This window comes from Siniperca chuatsi, linkage group LG18, assembly GCF_020085105.1.
Source record: "Siniperca chuatsi isolate FFG_IHB_CAS linkage group LG18, ASM2008510v1, whole genome shotgun sequence".
Taxonomy (NCBI): Eukaryota; Metazoa; Chordata; class Actinopteri; order Centrarchiformes; family Sinipercidae; genus Siniperca; species Siniperca chuatsi.
The window spans coordinates 13,867,873-13,893,724 of NC_058059.1; the positions used below are offsets into that span (position 1 = coordinate 13,867,873).

Here is a 25,852-nt window from a genome sequence, read left to right on the forward strand (position 1 = left end):
TAATTTACCAGGAAAGTGCTTTTGCACATATCTGATTGCCAGTGCACTCCTTTGCCAGATGGTGTTGCATTGTGTTGCAGCAACAGTTGACCCTGGTTCGGGGCAACCCCGTAGTTTAGTCTCTCCTCTAATCACTATCTAATAAAGACGTAAAATACCCCAAAAATGTTTTAAAAAACTAAATTTAATCCAGGTTCAAGTTTCTAAGCCGACAACCCTGCGTTTTTTGCCAGATCCCAGCTGTCCCAATGCAGTGGTCTCATTGCAATGACTGAAGAGGTTGTGGTTTCTGAGAAAATGCTATTGTTCGACCCCTCCTGGCTTCTTTGAGGACATAAGAAGACAGTGTAGACAGAACAACCAGTAGGCTCAAATTATACTTTCCCCGTTCACATACCTGCTAGGGTCTGCATGACGGAAATGTTGTCATCTGTTCATGTCCGCAGTGCAGACTGTATGCACTGACTGTACATGAGTGAAGCAACTGACTTTCCCTATGAGGAATTTATAAAGTTGAACTTGTTTAAGCATGCCTGCCTACCATATGCAGATACCCAATGTGTTAAACAAAATTCCATCCGTGTGTCCGTGTCCGTTCTGGAGTATTTCAGGGCCTTAACTACTGCTGTTAGAAGGACAAGATCCCTCACCTGCTTCCCACCAGTGAATACGGCCGACTGGAGTTAATGACGCCAGGTCAGGCTGAACTGGTACAAATTTGTACATTGAACTACCAGAAAATATGATGTACCTTTATGGTGGATCAAAATGTTTATGTCTGGGTCAATTATTTGATGTTATGGTACATCTGTGAAAATTTTACATTTACTACTTCAACTCTGTGGTAAAATATTCTAGAGTCAAGGATTCATCTCCACACTCAAGTTTTACTTTTAAGTTCAAAGCTCATATACTATAAACAGATATCCCACACATTTGCTATCTGTTTAAATACTGTAGCAATTTATGGGGGGTGGATCAGTATAGTGAGGTGGATAATCTCATGAGAACATATGTGTGAAGCGTCTGGGAGATTATAGTCTGGCTTCATGAGCTGTAAAGCTCCACTAAAGCTTTTTGGTAGCAAGGACTGAGGGTCTGCACCCTTGCCATCCCCCATCATGCCCTCTGCCCAAAGAAAGGATTAGGAGGGGTAGAGGGCAGGGGCACAAAACAAAAAACAACTGTGACACATTGATAATAGTTCAATTGGATTGCAGCTGTTTCTGCAGTCTGTGTTTGTATGCATGATGAGATTTTTGTCTAATACAATATTTTACAATGTGTGTGTCTACAGGTAAAATAAGAGAAAAACCATGGGCGTCCCCTTTATTTTTTCCGCACCCTGTGCTCTTATTTGGGGGAAAGGCTTTGATAAAAAGTTTCAAGTAGCGAAGCTGCACGTGTGGGACAGGAAGCGAGGAAGCGACAGAGTTGGAGTGGAAGGTGTCAGGGGTCAGACAGATGCTTGTTCAATGGACAGCGGACAGGATGTGTGTGTGTCCTTTTATGGTTCTTCTCAGGATAACAGTAGCTGGACATGTAGCTCTAATGATCTCAGATCCATCAGGTTTTTTGACACTGGGTTATAATTCGTAGTAGGAAATGATAACACACACCTGTTTGGTTCCAGCCGGGGATCCCCCTGATCTCCTTTACAGCAAAGATCACGCCCTGAATAAATCATCATAAGACTGATGTATACTGCACACTGCATAGGAACTTCAGATCCACAACCAAGTTATTGTTCCTGTCTAAGGTCCGTCAAAGGGTAATTTTCTGCTAAAAAAGGACATAATTCCACTACAATTTTCATGTTTCACTAAGAGGGACAGGTGGGCTGAGTGTACTGAGGACAAAGCTTGTAAAATGTTAGAAGAGGATTTGTTGTGCAGACAGTTCTAAATACTTTAGTTTTATTTTCTCCATTTTTCTTTTTCCTATATTTTTCCCTCTACAGAGTATACATTGTGACACATCTTTGGTATGTAGAGTTTTGTGGGCCTGGGTGAAAAAGTCAGGTAGTGTGCTCATCATGCATTCATTGGTACCACCACTACCACAGTGGTTAGTCTGATGGGATATTGGTGTGACAAGTCTAACACACACTGTTTATTTGAAGGGCAGGCTTGAATATTGGAATGCATTGTGGCATAGTCAGAAGCCGAGTATCATGGTATTTTGTTTTCATGTATTTGACTGGAGGTTTGAATGTGATTGTGGGTAATTTGTTGTTGCTGTGTGCTTTCATAGCTCAGACTCTGGATGTACTGCATCGACCCAATTCAGTTAAACTTCATTGTACATTAATGTTGTTGATTCTTCTACTGCTGGAATTTCAAAGTAATCTTTAAAAATATATATAAATGGTCCAAAGCCTGAGTTCTACAATGCAAAAGATAAAGCAGAGATGTAGTGAAATGATGTGCACAGCCAGTCAGTGCAAAGGTAAAATCGTGTTTCTTTCTACTTACAATAATAATTAAAAGCCTGTCCTCTCATTTAAAGACCTGGACAAAGTCATATATTTTGTTATTCTTTTAAACTTCGATTACTTCAAGTCTCTGTACCTTGGTGTTCTGCAGTCAGTTTTTTTCCTGTTTGTAGCTGATCCAGAATACTACAAATAGCCTTCTGGCTGTAAAAGATCACATCTTCCAATTATGGCCTTTCGACTTGATTTCAGTATGTTTGAAGTTGGGTAAGCTCCTGGTTCCACATTATACAACCTCCAGACCTATCAGGTTTTCTGTTTAGGGACCTTGTTGTGACCTCTGAACTGCTGAACAGCCTTTCCCCTCTTCAACTGCACCCACTGTTGAGTCTTTCAGCTTCCTGCAAACAACTTGCTTTTATTTTGTAGGCTACAGACCTCTTGATTTGTCTTTGTGTTTCAATGTGCATGTTTTTTATATGTTTATTTGCTTTGTACAGCATCTTAATTCACTTTGGTTTGTGTTTAAATATGTTTTATAAAAATCTATTTGAGATGACAGGAATAAATAACCAACTCATAAGTTTCAGTCAGTTACAAGTACAGAAAAGAGTACTACCAGGCAAAGTATTGGATTGTTCAGCGTGTTGTTGAAATGGTTCGTCAGGCCTGTTAGTTGTTGCTGTTAAATCTGTCAGATCACGGTATATTATCAATCATTTGAAATACGGAGCAACGCTTCATAACTTTAAAATAACCACAGCAGCAATTCTTTGTGGTTAAACCATTTTGGATTTAACATATCATTATAGTAATTGAGGGTATTTACCCAGTGCTTGTTTAATACATAATTAAATTGTAAATCAGATACCCAAAAAATATTCTCACAGAATCAAGAAAATGTTGTCATAACCTCATTCGTTGGTAATGAAAGAAGAAAAAATGTCCTGCAACATGTTATGAGTGAAGCTGCCTTTAGATTTTAAAGGACTTTGGGCCTTGCAACATATATTTGGCACTGTTTGGGTTACATGTTTATCTCTTCACTAGGGATGTTTGTTAGTGCAGTGTTTTGTGCTGGTGTGTTTTGCACTAATCTGTATTGATCTGAAGTCACTTCCTGCCATTGTTGTGTCACATCCCCACTGTCTCCTCTCTTCCCGTCCATCTAGTCCCCTCTTTCCCCGTCAAGGAAGTCAGAGGCAGAGGATACACGGGGGCTGTGTGTGTGTGTGTGTGTGTGTGTGTGTGTGTGTGTGTGTGTGTGTGTGAGAGAGAGAGAGAGAGAGAGAGAGAGAGAGAGAGAGAAAGAGAGCCCTGCTCTGGCCCTGATAAACCTGGGCCAGACTTAAATGGGACAGGCTGATACTGATAGTGAGAAAATAAGTCACTCATTGTGAACAATATTAAGCTTGGAATCAAACAGTGATCTTGTGCATGCCTGCAGGATAGCTCCAGAAATACTGAGCATCAAAGTTTCCAGCAAAAATTTGTTCTATAAGAATCTTATTTTCATGATTTTGGTCATTGTTTCTATCTGTAATAATAACTCTGCACTCACCAACTTAACTGCTGAGATCTGCAAACACAGCGACTTTGCTAAAAAGAAGTCAGACGGGGCAAGAAACACAAGCAGTCAGATGATCATACAGGTTTTAAACAAACTCTCCAGTTTGACCAAACTTATATGGAAAAAAGAACAACAAGAAAGGGTGAAAGTATTGCCCAAACTATCTGTTGTAAACATCCATCACAGACTGACACAAACCAGACACAAGTCCACTTCCTGGTTCAACTTTAATCTACTTGTTGTAGCTGTGCACGCACACAGTTTTCCTGTGCAATAAGGGGTTATTACTGACATTACCTTTTTGATTACTTTTGGTGTTACCTCCAAATAAAGTGTGTTTTAAATAATCTGGCTAAAGTGTTGGCTTGTTTACAGCCTGTCTGATGTTCTCACTTCTCGTGTCTGTTGCCCCATTGGACTTGAGTACAATGTTATCATAACTAATAGAAAAAAAGGTAAAATCCACAAAAATAAGACCCAAATTGTAATTACCCAAATTTTCCTTTAAAAAGAGAAGCTGCCTTATGGTTTGGGAAAGTACAGATCTGGCAAAAAATCTTAAAATGTTACTAGAACAGATTAGGCTGCAACAAAATAGCCAGAACCTTATTTTTGAAGTAATATTTGTGTTTACAGTGTGTGTGTGCACGTGTGCACGTGTGTGTGTGTGTGTGTGTGTGAGCTTGAGAGAGAGAGTAAGGGATGTAAGCGTTAACACACATCAGCGAATGACCTCATAGCCTGTTATAATTGAGACTAATGACAAAAACATATGGGCGTCAAGACCTTCGGTTTGAGGTTACAATAGCATATTGTATTGCATCCAGCGTAGTCATGGGTGTTACATAGTGTGTGAACTTGTAGGATCGTGGAGTGTGTTTTGTGCACGTGTGTGTATGTGTGTGTCCATCTCTCAACCTTAATACTAAACTGGAAGCTCGTGTTTCAAAACTCTGTGAAGTTCAGACAGCCATAAAAATCTATGAAACAGTTCATGTTACATGTGGAGGATAAAAGACTTAAAAGCTTTGTAAATCCTGCAGTGCTTTTAGAATAATTCACACAGTTTTCTAGACTACCTCCTGTTCTCTGACCCGTCACTGTTTCACTCAATTTTTGTGAATAATATCAGTCTTACATCCAGGAGGACGAGTGCAGCAGAGGAAAGTTTCTCGCCTGCTGGACGTGCCCCACAGGAAGAGGGAAGTGTGGGTGCAGGTTTTAATGCAGCTTTCTGGTGTTTAAACAGCAAGGAGGCTCTAGACTTTATCTCTGTTCCTCACAAATAGTTTGGACCATCATATTTAATTAATATTTATTTTTAAGCATTTTCTGGGTAGGCTTGTTGAGCATGATGTTGCAATGTTGTTGTATCTGAATGCAATAAAGCATGCTGTGCCTTCAAAGAGTGTGGCATGCATTACATAGACAAGTCCATGAATAAACTTTAAAATATGTTCTGAGCATTGTAGAGTTGTGTTATTGGATTATGTTGTTAACTTGTAATTCATGGTATTTTGTCCCGGGAGAGGGATGAGCAGGACAAAATATTATGCACACCTTGTGATGTAAAGCAGTGCAAACAACACCACCACTAACTATGGCCCAAAAATTACCATAAAGTTGCATCAAGTTCTGACAGTTTCACAGATGTAGTGTAAAAGCCTTTTCAAAGGAACCTTTGTACCAGTAGCTTATGGTGGCTAACGTTAGTAAACTTTAGCTAGATATTGCTTTGCAACTGAGTTTGCTGATCTTTTCTGTGCATCTGCAACTGTCACATTACGTTTTAGCAGGTCGCATAAACATTTACAACATATAATTTCAATACCACAAAAGTAAAACAAGAAGTAAACACGCCGCACCTCCCAGGAGACAGTTTGTTGCCAGTTTGTGGTCCCATTCCTCTGGTCTCAGTCAGGTCTCCTTGATGATGATTTCTTACCCGAAACCCATGTGCATATATTAATTTCTTTTAAACCAACTCAGACTAAGAGTCTACAGCCATGCTAGCAGCTCTGTGACAAGTTTCCATGTTCACCCTCTTAGATTATTGTGTTAGCATGCTAACATTTGCTAACTGAGGGAAAATGTACAAGTTACTGTACATCTGTCTTGTGTCAGACAGAAGTGAAAACTAACACTGATACAGCTCTTTGTCCACATAAATGAACCACAGTTGACCACACAACCACAGAAGCAGTGTCACCTCACTGCTTCTATAAATGATAAATTAACCTCTCCCTTTTGTTCCTTCTGATTTAAACTCTTCTCAGCTGTCCTGCAGAAGAGACTAGGAGGCGCCCTGCCTTTGTTTATTAGTTATATTTTCACTGGTGACCCAGAGTGCGAGTCTAAGCTATTTATACCTTTTTGTGAAAACTGTTGTGGGATTTCCCTCTCCTGTCCTCACTTTATATTTGATAAATATTTCAGCTGCTACTGGCAGAGAAGACAACAACATGTTGAAAGCAGGAAGATTTATATCAACAGAGTCCCCCGGTCGATGATCCTACAAACAGAAAACAGAAATTGGACATCCATGTGTGGGTTAGCTGCTTGTTCAGAGTAGCTGCTGCTGCTCTGGATGTGTGAGGGACTGCAGTGCAGTGGGGTCATCAGAGCCGTGAGGTCATGAAAACATCTTGTGAACTGGGGTCAAGAAAGTGCACTGTTATCATATAGATACAAACCCATCCATGGCTGCTTCCTGACCTTTCAAAAGGTCCATCAAAAAAAGGACCTGGACCCTTTTTCCTCAATACTCTACATATTGTATGTCATGACCCTGAACAGGAGAAGCCAAGTGGACAATTATGGATGAATCTATGATTTAAGAGAAGAAAAAGCGGTAGATAACAGAATCTATGTTTTCAGATTCAGCACTCATTACCAAAATCATGGTGGATTGGCAGTCCTGTCCCAGCAGATTTAGATTTGAGCCGACTGAATGTCAGCTCACGTTTGTGCTTTGGCACCAGGGGACCAAATGTGAGACAGATCGCCTCCACCAACGCAGCCCTTAAGTTGTTTTAAGCAGGGCTATTTTTGGTCTGAACGCCCCTTTAGGCTTGGCCAAGCCATTTTGGCTACCTGGCATGGATCCAAGACAAATTTACCTACATCCACAATAAAATGTTTATCTCGTGTCGTGTCATATTCTATCCTGCCCTGCCGTCCTGTCCTGTCCAATCATACCCAATCCCATTCCATGCACCATCTTCAGGAGACACACTGCAAGAGAAAACATTTTACCTGTCACTACCCATCAGCAGTCACGATATTATTAAAGATTTTTGCCAGATGGAGCAAAAAATACTTAAATGTCACTTTCAGACACTTCACAGAACTGTTTCATCCATGCAAATGGCTGTAAACCTCTAGCTGAAGCCACATTAGTCTTCACTGGAACAGTAAGAAAAGGCGTAAACCTCTCCCGTACTGGTGGCCTTTGTGTCTAACAAGCTGGTGTCAGTCACCTCGTTGTCTGTGCTGAAAAGAGTAAAAGGAGGATAGCCAAGTGGAGCAGGCGGTAACGACGCCCAAATGTTCCAGCTTTCCAGCTGTGCTGGAAGTGTTAGCTTTGACAGCATTCAGATAATTAAAAGTACAGATCAGACTGTTGATGTGATTGTTAATATAACTGGTGCTGATGACTCAGTATTTGCCTGAGGGTTTGTTTGTCATCAGGGCTGTCAAGCTGCTATCAGGTCAAACGTGTGATATCATGACTTTTCAGAAGAGCTCGAGTCTGACTCAGAGTTGGTCAGATCGCAAAGCCTTGAGGAACCAGCTGTCTCAGCACAGGGGGGCCCGTGCATGTGGTCTGTGACAGCTTAACACACACATCAAACAACTGTCGGACCCCCACCGACCCTCACAAACACCTAAACAACAAGAACACACACTTCATGCTCTTTCAGCGCTGCGAGTATCACCAAAAACCCATAAACACACAAACGCACGAGGTCACGATAAAGGATCAAAGGGAGTGTGTCTCTCTGCCTTTGTGTATATTTTGAGAAGCAAGTGCTCAATGTTTTCTTATATCCCCCGGATATGCTGTCTGTTACTGACTCATCGCTGATGGGTGACAGTAAAATGAGGGGCAAGGATGGATGAAACGCCTCGGTGTGGTTAAATAAGAGCGCAAAACATGAGGAATGTCTCTGTGCCTTCATGGTGTGTGTTTTACAGCACGAGGCCACACATGAGAGGACAGCACCAACAATAACAACAGTCGATTTGAGACACAGGTGGGCTGCTAAGAGGGAAAACACTAGCTGAATGTTGTGGAAACAGGGTCTTTGGTATGCTGAGGGAAACGATGGATGCTCTGCAAGTTCAGTCCAATTGGAACTTGTCACTCCTAAAGGTTAAAAATAGGAAGAATTTTTGTCAAGCTGCATCTCAAGAAATGCATCACATCAGATCCACAAAACTATCTTTATCTGCAGCAGACTTCAATTCTTATATTCTGTGTTTCTTATCCCGTCTTTGTAAAACTGCTCCATAAAGGCTGGTGAGGGGATTTTTTTCGGAAAAGTGAGTGGGTGGATTGATGTATTCATCAAGGCCTGGCGTTTTATTTAGCTGTATATTCACATCCCTGTCAGCTAAAAACAGACCTCAGCCCCACCAGAGTGCACATAGGAAGCTTGCTTTGATTCACTTCACTCTGCTTTTTTCCTGTTCTTCCGGACGGACAAAGAGCTGGACGGACAATCAGGCGGAGAGAGAGAGGACAGAGTTTAGGTGGAGGCACACAAACACAATCACATCAGTTTGATTACCAAATACCACAAGCTCACATCACAATAATTTGGCAACAACAAACAGCTCTCTGAGAGTAAATGACGTTGGTAAAACCAGAGGAGACAGGAATCAATCCTCATCTTCATAATGAGAGGAAGACGGAGATGAGCGTGGAGGATGGAGGAGGCAGAGATGGAGGAGTGGAGGAAGGGATCAGTGGAGGAAAACATTGTTGAGTGATACAGTAGTTGTGTCTAAAGGCCGGTGCCCCGGCGCCACTGCTGCCCCTCTGCTGAGAGACTGAGCAGACTGAGGACTGAGCCGTCCCACCTGGGCCAACAAGTACACCCAAGAGACAGCAAAGAAGAGGAACACTGAGGAAGAGTGTTACTTGTTTAACGTCTTAACATTTTCCCCTTTTGTTTCCCCTTAAGTATTTCTAAAGTAAATATATATATATATCTTAATCCACACTGTCTGTCACATATATTCAGTATTCACATATATTCAGTACCAGCTTGTTATAACTCTTCATTGAAGCTATGCATAGGATGTATAAAGTTAAATATTCAAGCCCATTACTCACTTTTTTATGGTTGCACCATTCAGTCATATAGAAATATTATAGACGTCTTGTGCATCATTTTCAGTGGTGGAACAAATATTCAGATCCTTTACATAAGTAAAAGTACCAATACCACACTGTGAAAATATTCCACTACAAGTAAAAAGTCCTGCATTCAGAACTTTACGTAAGTAAAAGCATGGAAGTTTTGGAAGTAAAAGTTGTCATTATGCAGAAAAATAATCTCTGTCAGTGTTTTACTATTATATATCTGATGTTTCTGGATTAATATTACTGCTGCATTAATGTGTATGTTGCATTTTACTGCTGTAGATGTTTAAGGTTGAGCTAATTTTAACTACTTTATATACTGGTGGGTAGTTTAATCTACAGCATTGCATCATATGTTTGTTGCGTCTGTCCTGTGAGAACCACGTATCTCTAAAAAGTCTTTTCATGAGCTCAGAAAATCAGGCCTGTTTTCAACTTTGTGCCGATGCAATTTTCAGCTCATCCAAGGGGCGTTTTAATAGTTTAATTATATAAGTAGGAGAATTTCCTCAACACATAAAAGAACTTCATCCTTAAGTTTATCAGAAAAATTCAAAGTCACCAAATTTGGAGATACATGGTTTTCACTGGACAGGAAGGGTATAAAAATTGTAATCTGAAAAGTAACTAGTAACTAAAGCTGTCAGACAAATATTTGCCTCTGAGATGTAGTGAAGTAAAAAGTATAAAGTAGCATAAAATGGCAATGCTCAAGTAAAGGACAAGTACCTCAAATTACAGTACTTGAGTACTTAGTTACATTCCACCCCTGATTATTTTACACAAATTTCCCCAAAATTCAGCCTGACATATTTGGCATCTTTGGAAACTTTGGGATCTCCATTTGAATTAAAGTTTTGTGACTTGACTGTGGCTGCACAGCATGAGTTTTTTCTTTTATGTCTTATTGTTCAGTTGTATTTCAATCAGTTTCACTGTATCGTATTTGACATGGAAACAATAATTTATGCTCTTTTCCTAATGGTGATGTTAAATGATAAATGTTTTGTTCTCTTCTTTTACACCGTGCAAAGCATTTAATAATAATAATTCATATTTGTTCTCCTGTGTAAATCGACAAAAAGTCCAAAACATGCACAAATGCAAGCAGTGATGAAAATAAATATGTTTTGCTTGTCTTTACAGGATTCATTCGAGCTTTAGAATTGATTTTAAGGTTAATGAGTTAATGTAATTTTATTATGTATCATACTGACTGTCATTTATCAATTTTGTTGTTTATTGGGCACATTTCTTTAAAAAGTGATACCTAAATGTATAATGACAATTATGATAATTATTGTATATGTCTTCTTATATAAACACAGTATTAAGAAAATACAGAGTTTGATAAACCTAAATTGTACTAATATTAAATCTTGTCAGTTTCTTAAAAAGTTGAAATGGAATGTAAATACAATTTAGTACTTTAACTGAATTTGACACGTTCGTAAGCATTTTTTCTTTGTGTAAATGCTTGGTATTATTGTATATTTTCAATTAAAGGTCTGAGGTCAAAATTTTGTTTGTTTAACCTACAGTTCATTAAAGCTATACACATCTTTATTTTGTCTTTAGTTTGTGGTTCTACTTGTTTGAGCATGTACAGACATGAAAAACACAGACATAGAGATGTAAATAGTGCAGCCTATTGGGATTTCAGCAGAGTGCTCCGGTGCCAGAAGGACTCTCAATTGATATTAAAATTGAGTACTTGTACATGAAACTTGTCATGCCCAGGCTTGATTCATGGATACTGTCCAAACATGTCTAATGAACGTTGATTCCCTAAAGTAAAAAAAAAAGTTTTGCAATTATATCTGTGGCAAGTTAGAAAAAGATTAAATAGTTAGACTTTGAACAGCGAGTTTCCTTTTGTCCCTAGAGATACTTTCCTGTAACCCATTTTGTGCATGAAAAGTGAGGAAAAATAAAGGATATCCTGAAAAATAAAGTACTAGCATTTCAGCTCATATTGCATGTATTAAAGTGACTCCACTCTGCATTGTAGTAAGTTACAAATCAAATGAATGCAGAGAATGGTGGGCGTGTATGCAGTGAAAGAGCATGTTCTTCAGAGCAGAGAGGAGGAGGGCAGTGGGAGGGTACAAGTCTGGGGTGGTATATAAGGGTGGACAGATTTCAGATGTAGCAACAGACTTCAGTGTGCTGACAACTACTGTGGATCTATCTGCACCAAACACAGATTTTTCGTATTCTTAAAAAAAAAAGATCAGAAGAAAATAGTGGAGATGGAGCCAACTGATGGTCCTTACGAGTACTACGACTACGAGGAGACAGAAAACTCCACCATGTGTGACTATTCTGAGTGGACACCGTCGTACTCCGTCATCCCGGTGCTGTACATGCTTATTTTCATCCTCGGCCTCTCTGGAAATGGGGTGGTCATCTTCACCGTGTGGAGAGCCCAGGGTAAGCGACGAGCTGCTGACGTCTACATCGGCAACCTGGCCCTGGCTGACCTCACCTTCGTGGTCACTCTGCCTCTGTGGGCTGTTTACACAGCCATGGGCTACCACTGGCCCTTCGGAGTGGCCCTGTGTAAGATGAGCAGCTACGTGGTCCTGCTCAACATGTATGCCAGCGTCTTCTGCCTCACCTGCATGAGCTTTGACCGCTACCTGGCCATCGTCCATTCCTTGTCCAGCACCCAGCTGCGCACCCGTGGCCACACGCAAGCCTGCCTGACAGCCATCTGGCTGCTGTCTGGTCTCCTGGCTGCCCCGACTCTAATCTTCCGCACTACCAAATATGATCCAACCAGCAATCGCACATCCTGCGCCATGGACTTCAGCCTGGTGGTGACGAACAAAGTGCAAGAGAACCTGTGGATCGCTGGTCTCAGCATCTCCTCCTCGGCTTTGGGCTTTCTCCTACCTTTCTTGGCGATGATGGTGTGCTACGGCTTCATCGGCTGCACCGTCACCCGCCACTTCAACACTCTGCGCAAAGAGGACCAGCGTAAGAGGAGGCTGCTGAAAATCATCACCACGCTGGTAGTGGTGTTCGCCGCCTGCTGGATGCCCTTCCACGTCGTGAAGAGTGCTGACGCCCTCTCCTACCTGGACCTGTTTCCTGCCACCTGTGCCTTCCTGCGCTTCCTGCTGCTGGCTCACCCGTACGCCACCTGCCTGGCCTACGTCAACAGCTGCCTCAACCCATTTCTTTATGCCTTCTTCGACCTGCGCTTCAGATCCCAGTGTCTGTGCCTACTCAACTTGAAGAAGTCCTTACATGCAAGCCCTGCCAGCTCCCTGTCTTCTCAGAAGACAGAGGCTCAGTCTCTGGCCACGAAGGTGTGACGACAGCTGAGGACCCAGATGTATGCTGGGGTAAGAGGTGAACAATGCAGGACAATGCAGGTAAATCAGAACTTTACGGCACTGGGTGCTTGTTCACAGATTGTCTGCGGTCAAGGCGTCACCTTTGCTCCTCTCTGACTCTGTGGACTGCCGTAGGCGTTTGCCTGAAGACGACAGTCAGACTTGTGGTTTTGGGGTCTGACCAGATTCAAACTCCAGCCTCACTTTCAGTAGCAGGGCAGCAAAACTGAACTACTTAATACAAGGGACCAAGTATGAGCCAAACATATTTTTTGAAAAAAGTGGAATGTATTTTTAAAAGGACCACAAGCTCATGTGTTTCTCTTGGTTGTCCTGTGGGCTTTATGCAAAACACTGAGCTTTGAACTCTGAAACCGTGTCCTCAAGTCCTGGTGAAGTGTATTACTCATGCATTTGCCACTGCTGTTCTTGTTTTCATTTGTAAGCACTTGAGGTGTGATTTCTATCAGACTACCCCACTCTCCAGCTCAGTCTGTAGTATCTGCAGTCAGCAGTGTAATGTGTGTATGTGTGTGTGTGTGTGTGTGTGTGTGTGTGTGTAGGAAGTGTGTGTGTGCCAGTCAGTAAGAGGTGTTGGAGTCTGATAAGAGTGCTGTAAGGAGAGACGGAGATAGTTGGGGTGGGGGGTGGGGGTGTGCCCACACAGACAGACAGATGGCAGCTGACAAATGTTTCCAGGCTGGTGGAGGGCCCAATTAAAAGGTGACTGCTTTGACAGTCTGCTGGTGTGTGTGTCTGTGTGTGAAGGAATGAGTTTGCGCATGTTTGTTGAGTGTGAGAATGACAATGAATTTGTTCCTGACAAATACGTGAAAGCATTTTGTGAATACACATTATTTTGAATTCATGTTTATGATTTGTAATTAAAAAAAGGTGCTTTGTAAAAACTCAAATACTCTCTCTCTGGTCTCACTCTGTTATTTGTGATAGCTTGTTAAGTCTTGCTGGAATGTATTTTCTCCCATCCAGTGAATGTGCTTCTTCCTGTCGGGGCATTGCTGAGGGGAGGCAGTCTCCCTCCCATTGTGTTTTGCAGGGCCGAAATCAAAGCATATGTCTTGCCGGAAATTCATGCTCGACCTCTGTTTCCCTCTTCAAGCATGTTTGTTTCTTTTCCTCTTACAATTCATACACACAAACAATCAGTGAGTACAAAAGTTTCTAAATTGGATCAACCACAGGACATTTAGCTTCTGAGGGTTAATTACCACAACTTCAGGATTCTTTTTCTATACCAATACATCCCAAATCCATCTAAAAGAGTCTTTCCATATCATTAGTCTATCATAATTAACCATGTGATAGTTAATTGTGGTGTTTTAGCAAACAAACACCATAACAGGTTGTTGAGTTTTAAATTAGAATTCAATGATTAATCATTTTGACTGTAATGAGCTTTTTACAGGATATAATCAGCAACAGCAGGGAGACAGGGATTGGACTAATCCTTGGTTAATGATTTGTAGTTGGAGTCGACTATCTGTCCCTGTGTAATACCTGTGATGGAGAATGGCTTTGTCTAAATCAGCTACAATTACACTTCACAACAGCGTGTCATTTAGGTAAATGTGACAAACACTCAATTCCTCATAGAAAGAAAAAGTCATCTGTGTCTTTAAACTCCAACAGGTGAAATCTGAAAGCTTCCTTGTCATGGGAAGAGAAAAAATCCAACAGATGCAGCGACATTCACTCTGTCTCCTTCATCACTGTCTCAGCTCTGCTTAATCTCATTCGAGCCAAGACGCAAACACAGACATGCAAACACAATCTTTGTTGAATACAGAAAAGGGAATTTCCTGAAAATCAGTTGCGTTCTACAACTTGGTAGAAATAAAACTGGCACAGAGTAACACTAAATTAAATAAGCACTGTTGCACAATCCATTCACTCGAGAGTCTGCATAACATGTTTTATTGGTGAAACAGCATACAGTACATTTTTAAATTCCATGCAGCAGCTATTTTTTTACAAGACGACTTGTCACATTATCCTTCACCAGTCAGCATCAAAGTCAAAACCCGCTGTGAAAGATAATCTGGACAGATTATTTTCACGTGTTTTCAAGTTTTATGAAGCTAATGTGATCATGTTACGAAGATTTCATGGCATGAACTAGACACAAAGTGGTACAAGAGAAAAGGGGATTTATACCCTTTGATCCTCTGTAGGCTGGTGTGTTTGTCTGAGATGACTGTTCAGAAATGATTACACAAATGTTTTCATTCCTCTGTAATAACAGAGTGTGAAACTGAAGTGTGTCTACGCTGGAACCAGGCATGCCGCGGGGAATCCCAAGGGTATAAACAGACTTCATTCTCCCTCTCGAAGAAATGACTAAACAGCTTTCTAGAAAAAAAACTAATTAGGTTAAATTATCATTTAAACTTTGCTTCAGCCAAGTACTTAAAAAAATAGCATTGTTCTCTGTATTGATGATGTGACTGAAACTTTATTGTGTTGGCGATTTCCGCACCTGTAAGGAGGCAACAGTAGTTCTGTCTGTGCAAAAACGAGCACTGTCTGAAAACTCTGCTGAGGGGAAAAAAAATCAAAGCTTCATAAAATAACAACAGATAACAAACTCATACCACTAATTATATCCATAATAGTATCTTGTAGAACCACAATCAACACCTGATATAACATGTCCTTTTTAATTACTTCCAACAACATAAATCTGCTTTATTTTGAACTACATGTTTTATATTATATACTAAATGTCTAAAACAGTCCTCATCTGAAATAAAGAAACCAGTTAAAGGGCCAGTCAACAGTTTTCATGAGAAGTCATTTCTAAACACGAAACAGTCCAAATGAAACTGTAAGGTCTGTGGATTATCCTAAATAACCAGAACATTGTTTCTGCAAAACATAAGTTGTTGTTGAGTTTTACAAATGTGATTTTTCCAGTAGTGCAATTTAACTATGTACATTTACTCAACAAATTTTGAGTATCTTGTACTTTGCTTTAGTATTTCCATTTTGTGTCACTTTATACCTCTACTCCACTACATTGCAGATGGAAACACTGTTCTTTTCATTCCACTACATGTATTCAACATTCGTTGCTACTTTGCAGATTATAGCAAGATTTTACAACATTCTTAACAATGTAACAACAATTTTAACATTTGATTAACTTGTAAAACACACATTACTCAATCTCAACCAGCTGCAACATTAAAATGATGCTCACAAATCAATGCATTGGTAATGATTAATCAATAATATAATGTAGCACTCATAGGAGCCTTTTTTGTAAGAGTAAGCTGTGCAAATTGTTTAATTTAAACTAATTAGTATAGCATTAATACTCATTATACGTCATCATCATATATAATAGTGAAACACTGACAGGGACAGAATGAGTACTACTTTACTGAATGCAGGAGTTTTACTTGTAGTGGAGTATTTTCACAGTGTGGTATTAGTACTTTAACTTAAGTAAAGGATCTGAATACTTGTTCCACCACTGCAACTGGGGGTAAGTTATATATAAAATATATTTGTTTGTTTGCTTTGTTTTTTAATTTCCTGAACTGACCCTTTAAGGACAGAGAGGCATGAAACCAAAAATCCTCTCTGGGTTTGGAGGTGATCTACAAACACAGCACAATGCAGACTGTGAAACTGTCTGTCTTCACTAGACTGGATAAGGTTTGTTTACCAGGTGATGTATATCAATAGAAACTAAAGGCAAAGGTAAGAAGGCTGAGTTTCTATAGGGGTGCCCACCTTAACTCTCTCATTGTTTTATCAATGGGTGACAAATAGCCCATGCCTTTGTGTTGTTTTAAATCAGGCTTGCAGCCAGGCCAACTATATGTTAGAAGCACATGTCCAACTGTCATAAATCAGAATCCAATAAACCAGGTTGTGCAGAAAATAGACAGAGGAAGTGTGCACACATTTCTGCTCCGTCTTAACAATGGAGGCTGAGCAGCACAGCCAGCAGACCGGATCTTGTCCCAGGTCTGACCGTAGCGTGGTCGAATGAGTAGCTGACCCCTGGAGCATCTTGGAGGACCCTCAGCTTCCTGCCGCCTGGTCCCGCAGCGCTCCTCCTTGCACTGTCCCAGGAGGATGACAGACCTCACAGACAGGATAGGAGTCAGCAGGCCAGGCAGGAAAGGCAAAGAGTGGGTAAGGTAGGGGTTCCTGACCGGGGATATCCTGCCTTTCAGAGGCACCTCTCTGCTTTTAGGGCACTCTGTAAGATAGATAGAGACGCATGCTCTACCTAAGGTCTTGGAGGACAAGGGTGCTCACTTCAGACACTCTTCTACATTGGGTATGTGAGGAAACACCCAATTTATGTGACAAGTTATCTCCTCTGAGAGTGTGTGACAAAGAAGAGCTACAGAAAAAAAGGACAATAAAACTTAAAACATAGTGGCAAACATGTGACTCAAGCACCTGAGGTGACAAATCAGATGTCTCTTTCTCCATCTGCTCTCACTCCGCCTCTCCCGAGATGTCAGACATTTCAAAGGCATTCACACAAGACGGCAATCGTTAGTGGAGACACGTCGTTTCCGACAGCAAAAAAGAGCGGAAGTGCCCAAGCTTTGGGTGACTCCGGATATTGGGTTATGTGGGTCTCAGAGAAGATCATCCTCTTCACAGGGCACACAGTGTCCCTTCATTCCCTCCTCTATCCTCTCCATTGTGCATCCTTCCCTCCCTCGGGCCTAAATGGATGCCCTGTCAACTGCAGAAGAACCGAGCCAGTTCAGAGGCTCAGCTGCACTGATTTAAGCATCACAGGTAAAGATAGCTGCACAGACGAGCACACGTGCAAGCAAGAAATTACGCAAGAACGGCACCCAGACAGGCCGTGTGCTACAGTTTTAATTGATTTAGGTAATACCTGCGGTGCAGATGATAATGTCAAATTGTAGCTTTAATCTTATGACATATTAGACTGCAGTGATAATTTAAGGTTGAGCAGATTTTGTAGACTTGTGTTAATGATGCAAACATGTTGCCAGCTGTCCTCTGTTATTGCAGCCACATCTTGAAGGTCTCTGTAACAACAATCTGCAGCCACACACAGACTCTGTGTGTGTGTGTGTGTGTGTGTGTGTGTGTGTGTGTGTGTGTGTGTGTCATTTAATCTTGTATGTGTCATGTTGATGTGTTTGACAGTATGGACCAAATTCAAATGGTAATTTCTTAAAGATCCCCTCCAGACATTAATGTAAGACATAAAAAATACTCACCCAAATAATCACCCAAAAAAATAATTCCCTGTAATCCCCTCTACTGCCCACAAATTCAAGCTGTGCTTTTAAATAAAGATTCTGAGATAAACGATAAAAGACATTTTCAGTCATGGCAGCTGTAACAGTTGATGCAGCATCACATATAAAGTCCTACAATTTTGACATGCTATGAAACAGGAATCAGAATCAGCTTTATTGGCCAAGTATGTGGACACATAAAACCAGAGTCACATTCCTTGTAAGTTGCTCTGAATGTCACACACAGTTCCAAGAACAATTTGCGGGACGATAGAAACAGACATACAGCTAAAAATAAGGACAACATAACTGAACATTTAACTATACATACAAATAGGTGAAAAAAATAGTTACGTACAGTATATAAAAGCAGCAATGAACAACAACATACAATGTCTATATACAACTGTTTCTGTAAATTGTAAACAAGAATGCAATAGTGCAAAGACTGCTGGAAATAGTAGTATGTGTTAAATGGGCCGTGCAAGTTTCACCAAAGAATCTGTCAGCAAATTTCTCAGTAAAAATGACTTCCTGTAATTCGCTCTGCTACCCAAATATTCAAGTGGAGCTTTTAAATAAAGATTCTTCATGAATTTTCCAAACTCTAGCCTACAGTAAAAGACATTTTCAGTCATCACAGCTGTAACAGGTGATACAGCACCACAGGTAATGTACTACAAATGTGTATAAAGTTATAGACATGTTGTGAAATAAAGTGTTGGAACCATGTATCACAGTGGGTTAAGGGCTTACTAAAAGCCAAACTGTGCATCTACAATAACAAAACAAAAAAACTCTGGGTCACAACCCGTACATTTTAAATGAGCCATGCAGGTGTCACTGAAAAAATATAATCCTTCAGTAAAATGACTCCCTGCAATCCCGTCTGCTGCCCACAAGTACTTCTTTTAAGTAAGGATTCTTTGTTCATTCCCCAAGCTCTAGTCTACAGTAAGACATTTTCAGTCAGATTTCAGACAGCTTAACAGTTGCTTTACTACACCACCACAGACTGAGTCATAACAAATCATGTAGTAGCAGTTCACAGAGAAGTGTTATGAACTAGAATTTAAAAATAAATAGATCATACCCACACACACACACACACACAGAGAGAAGCACACAGATGACCTCTTTCCATGACATCCTCCTGACAGGTGGCATGTTGAAAGGAAGCTGAGGCACAGAAACCCAAAGAGAGCAGACAGGGCTTATGAATACTGAGTAATCAGAAAGTATGAAGAACATCACTGTAGTGCCAAACTCTTCCTAAGCAGAATTAAATAGGATGAATAGTGGGGCTTTGTTTTCCTGTTTTTGGGCATCCTGTCTAGCTACCGTGTGCTGTTGAGTCAATAAAAGTGGCATGTAACACAGGTTTGATTGATCAATCAATGGCTGATTTAAAAAGATAGTCAATACTGACACCTAGTGGTAACACCGGAACCATCTGTCCCCGGAACTTTGGCGTCCGAGCTGTTGCTACCTTCGGAGTTAATAGGAAGAAGGACCGGGTTAGGCTATGCTAACGACAAGAGGTAGAAAGACTCCGTGTGGAGACAGGCAAGGTGTGTCGAGCAGTCAGCGGCGGTGGATACAGGTGGAGGAGCGTCTTATCTAGAAAATGATGAAGACGGTATGGAGTTTGATGACTGGACTCCGGTTTGTAGAGGAAGAGGGATGGGTAAAGCAAAGATGAGGAGGTGAGGAGGTGAGGGCGTCTGCCAGCCAGAGCAGTAAAAGAAGCTTAGAGGAGACCAGTTCAGATGAAGGTAACCGGGTTGTTCGCAGGAAGGTGCAGAGAGAGGAATTTAAAATAATACTTTAATTCAGGAGGGAAGATGAGCAGGTGAATATAAGCCCAATAGCATTATCTAGGGAGCTGAAAAAGTTAGAAGTAGAAATGGCCAAGATTCTTCGAGACGGGAACCTGCTGATAAAATGTAGAGAGAACAAAGAAATAAAAGCTTTAAAGTATTTGCAAAAGAACAGTGTGTGAAAGAAGAGTTCTGGGTGAGAATAAAGTTACAATCAATGGTGAGAGAGTAGAAAGTTTGTCAGTGCTTCTGGAGTTCCAGGACTTGGTACTTCCGAATAAAATAAAGATAGGCTGTATGAGTTTCCCAGTCAGGGCGCATGTTCCTCCTCTGATGAGATGAGAGGTATGGGCATATAGCGATGGTTTGCAAAGGTGTGCAAAATGCGGAGTTGATCTGAGATTTAGGGAATGTGGAGATAATGTACAGGCTAAATGTTGTAATTGTGGTGGCCAACACAGTGCAGCATTTGGGGGTTGTGAAGTCAGGAAAAGAGCAGTGGAAATTCAACAAGTAAAAACAACTAACAACATAAGTTAAGCTGAAGCAGTGAAGACAAAAGAGAATGGAAGAAACGGACAAAACCAGTCAAAATTCAAGACCAGGAGGAGGTCAAAGAGGGCAAACTACTGAACTGACAGTAGATAAGCTGGTTTTGTTCATTGCTTATGTAATCAACTGTGCAGATTAAGTTAAACACAAAACAGAGAAAATCAAAATAATTGTGAAGGGAGCTGAAAAATTCTTGGCTATGAAAGATCAATCGTGGGAACAAATCAACAAAAGAACTTGAGGCAGAAGGGAAATCGGGGGTCTTGGGAAAAAGAACCTAATGATTATTCGCCAGCAAGGAGGTTAAGAGCAAATTGTCAGGAATTTAAAGGATTTGTTAAAGGTCTCAGAAAGAAACCGGAAATAATATGTATTCAAGAAACATGGCTTAAGCCAGCATTAGATTTTGTAATTAAAGGATATGATAGTATATGCAGAGACAGAGTGGAGGGAAATGGAGGAGGCTGTATAGTATTTGTGAAACAAGAAATGCAATAAAGAGTATTTAAGAAAAGAAAAGATTGGGAAATGATAGTAATGGAAGTTTGGACAAAAGATGACTATTAAAATAGTACATTTTTACAATCCTTGCAAACAGCTTTCATTAGAAGTACTGGAGGAATTAGCTGTAAATCTAGAAGGAAAAGTTATTTGTTGTGGAGATTTTAATGCTCATAGTACATTATGGGGTAGCTATAATGATAGAAATGGAGAGGTGATTGAATAGCTAATGGAAATCAGGAATCTAATATGCCTCAGTGATGGAAATGGTACCAGAACTGATGTTAGAAAGGGTACAGAATCAGCCATAGATCTTACTTTAGTGTCAGAAACAGTGGTGGGTATTTGCACATGGGAAATTGTAAGAGAAACAACAGTAGGAAGTGACCACTATCCTATATTAAGGGAAGTAGGGCTGAGTGCAGAAGAATATGGTATTGGAGGAGTAGATCGATGGGTTTTCAGCAGTGCTGATTGGGAAAATTTTAAGAAGATTAGTGATAAAGAAATGCAAAAAGTTGATGTTAATCAAGATGTTGATGAACTAAATATTTCTGTTTGTGAAGCCATTCTAGGAGCAGTAAAGCAACAATTTAAAGGAAAGGAGGTAAGCATAAAAGGAAAATCGTACCATGGTGGACAAAGGAATGTGAAAATGTAATAAAATCTCAAAATAAAGCTTTTAAAATGTTAAAAAGAACTCACAATTTTCAGAATCTTATTGAATGTAAAAGGTTGTAAGCTAAGGTAAGGAAAACAATTAAAAATGCAAAGAAGGAGTTTTGGAAGGAGTTTTGTAGGAAGAGAAACAGAAATTGCTTAAATATGGGGAATGATAAAAAGAATGAATGGAGTTAAAAGAGAGTATGGATGTCCAGTCTTAGTGGTCAATGGAACTACAGCTGTGACAGACAAGGAGAAAGCAGAGATGTTGGCACAAACTTTTGTTAAAATTCACAGTTCTAATAATAATAGTGAAGAGGGGCAAAGAGAAAGGGAAACTACAACAGCTGAGGATAAGGAACTATTACAGCAAAATGAAGATACCAATGATTTAACAAATATACCATTCACAAAGGCAGAACTGAATCATGCTCTCAGGAAAACCAAGATGTCAACACCAGGGAAAGATCAGATATGTTACACTATGATAAATCATGTTAGTGAATCATCTAAGGACATTCTACTGGAACTATATAATAAGGTTTGGGAGAAGGGAAAATTGCCACGAGTCTGGAAAGAAGTTGTTGTAGTTCCGATACGCAAGCCAGGAAAAGATTGCACAAACCCAGGGAATTATAGGCCTATTGCCTTAACCTCCAGTGTATGAGTCTGTGTTGGCCAGTGCTATCCTGTATGCTGTTGCATGCTGGGGCAGCCAAACTCAACAAACTGATCTGGCGGTGGTGTCAGAGAGGAGGACGCTGGCCAAACTACATGCCATCTTGGACAGTGTCTCCCACCCGCTCCATGACGTGCTGGTCAAACAATGGAGCACCTTCAGCGGAAGACTCATCCCCCCAAAATGCACCACAGAGCAACACAGGAAGTCATTCCTGCCTGTGGCCATCAAACTCTTCAACTCCTCCCTCTAAGTGTTAGTCTGTATGACCCTAAGTCATTAAACTGGACATTGATCATTACATCTCTGCCGTACTTGAAATAATTGTGCAATATTCTCTGTTTAATTCTCCTGTGTAATATTTAGTTTTCCCTATTTATTGATATTGATATTATTCATACCTCTATTACTGCTGTGCAATATCCACCGTCTCATAATAATCTCAATAAGCTACACTTGACTCGACGGTACATGCACTACTACTTATTACTTATATTATTACATTGTATTATTATACCGTATTATCATCATCAACCAGTAAACCCACTTGGTACTTCACACTTATTTTATCTTATACTTATACCCACCTGGTACTTAATTTATTTTCTGACCTGTTTTTATAGTGTATTGTATTATATTTTTTGCTAGTACTTTCTCCTGTGTGCAAGACGTAAAAGGCGAGCTGCTGTAACAAATAGTTTCCCTTCGCGGATCAATAAAGTATTTCTGATTCTGTATGCAAAATAATGATTAATGTAAGGTTGATGTATTATATGCAAAGCAAAGGCTATGTATCAAAATATCAAAGTGGATTCAGAAGAGGCAGAAATACCATGGATCCTGCTATATCTTTAGAACATGAAATAAGGAAAGCACAGATTAATAGGGAAAGCATAGTGGCCATCTTTTTTGATATAGAAAAGGCTTATGATATGATGGAAGGAAGGATTATTAATCAGACTTAGTAAATTAGGGGTTAAAGGCCTAATGTATAGGTGGATGAAAGACTTTTTTATATGGAAGATCGATTCAGGTAAAAATAGGGAAGTGTTATTCAGGACAATTTTTGTTGAAAATGGAACTCCTCAAGGGAGTATATTGAGTCCTGTGTTATTTTCTATTATGATAAATGATGTTTTTCTGAATTTGGAGAATGTGATGGGTTTCTCTGTTTTTGCGGATGATTTGGAAAAGAGGTAGGAATTTGGTGTGAAGAAAATACAGGAGGCTATTGTTAAAACAGAAGAACGGTCATTTAAGTGGGGACTTAAGTTCTCAGTAGACAAAACAAAGACAATGTTATTTACACAAAGAAAAAATGACGGTAATTTAAAATTAAAATTATATAATCAAGAATTGGAGAGAGTGAAACAATTTAAATTTCTAGGGTTGTGGTTTGATGAAAGAACATTCAGAAGGTAACTGACAAGTGTAAAAAAGTATTAAATGTAATGGGATGTCTGGTGGGAAGGGAATGGGGGCAGAGAGATCAGCACTGAAAACCATCTACAAAGGATTAATAAGATCAGTATTAGATTATGGGTGTGTAGCATTTGGATCTGCAGTACATCCCTCAGAAAGTTAGACAACATTCAACATCAGGCTTTATGACAATGTTCAGGTGCCATTAGAATAACCCCAATATCAGCATTAAAAGTGGAAATTGGAGAAATGCCACTGGAATTAAGGAGAATACAGATATCTTTAAACTACTGAGTTAATTTTAAAAAAAGGACACAATGAAGATCATCCAACGCAAGATACACTAAAACCCTGTTGGGAAAAGGAGAGGAGAGAAACACAATGTTTTGGATGGATAATTGAGCAGAAAGCAAAAGAACTAGGAATAACTGAAACAAACATTAATCCAACAGTACTACTCCCTGTAATACATCCTTGGATACTCCCTGACCCAACTGTAGATATCACATTGCTTGACAAAAAGAACAAAGATAAGGAGCTTATTTTACATCCACAGATAATACAGACATATATAGAATGTATCTACTACAGCTATGTTCAAATTTATACAGATGCTTCAAAGAACACAGGTAACAAAATTTGTATTTTATTCATAGTTCCATCTTTCAACATTAAAATTGGCAAACGAATCAGTGATGGAGTATCGGTGTATACAGGGGAGATGTTAATTTTGTTAGCATTACAATGGGTTGAAGATGTGAGACCTTTGAGAGCAGTAATATGCTCTGATTCCAGCTCGTCATTAATCAGCTTGAAGCATAGCCATTCAGACAGCAGACCAGATGTCTTAATAGAGATACAACAAACACCATATAGAATTCAAATGATGGGGCTAAATATGACATTTGTGTGGATACCAGCACATATAGGAATCAAAGGAAAACAGGGAGAACCAGGAAAGAGGAAACAATAATATCCAGGCTACATTTTGGTCACACAGGATTAAACAGTACATTATATAAAACAGGAAAACATAATACAGGAAGATGTACATTCTGTGATCAAGAAGAAACTTTAGAACATGTTATGATTGGGGACTACACCATTAGACCGAGTATGGGGGATGATTAAGAGGATGTCCGGAAATAGAAAAGAGTATGGATATCCTATAATGAAAGATGGGGGGAAAGTAGTAATAGAAGGTAAGGATAAAGCAGAGTTATTAGCAAGGACATTTGTTAAGGTACATAAGTACTGAAAATTTGAGTAATGAGGAAAAGAAACCGAGATAGAACAATAGAAAAAAATGTAGAAGCACTGCAAGATGATGAGGAAGACGGAAGTGCAATAAATATGTTCTTTACTATAAGAGAGCTAAATAATGCATTAAGAAAGTCTGGGAAAACTGCCAGGGAGAGACCAAATAAGTTATTGTATGCTAGGAAACCTAAGTAATAGGAGTAAAGGAATATTATTAAGATTATATAATAAGGTATGGGAAGAGGGATGTTTACCAAGTCAATGGAAAGAGTCAGTTATTGTGCCCATATGTAAGCCAGGTAAGGATCCAGGCTTAACAGAAAGCTATAGACCGATTGCTTTGACGTCACATGTAGTGAAAATTATGGAAAAAATGATAAACGAAAGGTTAAGGTTTCATATAGAGACAAAAGATCTGATAAAGAATTACCAAAGTGGATTTAGAAAAGGAAGAAGTACAATTGACGGCTCTGTGTTTAGAAAATGAAATTAGGAAAGCTCCAATGAATAAAGAGAGTTTAGTAGCTGTATTTTTTGATGTTGTGGAAGGAAGGGTTAATGATCAAGTTACATCAAATGGGAATAAGGGAGGGAGGGAGAATGTTTTTTTTCTCTGAAAACTGTATATTGGATTAATCAGGGCAGTTCTAGACTATGGCAGCATAGTTTACCAATTTACATCAAAAAACATTATTAAAGAAGTTAGATATAATACAATATCAGGCCTTGAGACTCTGCTGTGGTGCCATATAAACTACCCCAGCATCAGCCTTGCAGGTGGAAATGAATGAAATACCACTGGAGATCAGAAGAACCCAATTAGCACTAACATACTGGGCAAACTTAAAGGGCCACAAGGAAAATCACCCTACTCAGAAGGTGTTAAAACTGTGCCAAGAGAAAGAAAAACAACAGACCGAGAGCTTCGGTTGGACGATAGGAAATACGGCGAATTGAACCGGGATAGGG

At 39.9% G+C, this 25,852-nt stretch overlaps 1 protein-coding gene across 1 annotated transcript; it reads left to right on the forward strand.

Moving 5' to 3' along the window:
- The first annotated feature begins 11,516 nt into the window (after positions 1 to 11,516).
- Positions 11,517 to 13,633, forward strand: LOC122866032 (apelin receptor B-like). The gene has a single exon (XM_044175148.1). It carries the CDS (start codon positions 11,628 to 11,630, stop codon positions 12,696 to 12,698), a length of 1,071 nt encoding a protein of 356 aa, XP_044031083.1. The 5' UTR covers positions 11,517 to 11,627; the 3' UTR covers positions 12,699 to 13,633.
- Positions 13,634 to 25,852: the final 12,219 nt, after the last annotated feature.

What these genes read in the sequence shown, in the direction of transcription:
- LOC122866032 (XM_044175148.1), top strand. Translation starts at nt 11,628, where the DNA reads ATGGAGCCAACTGATGGTCCTTACGAGTACTACGACTACGAGGAGACA.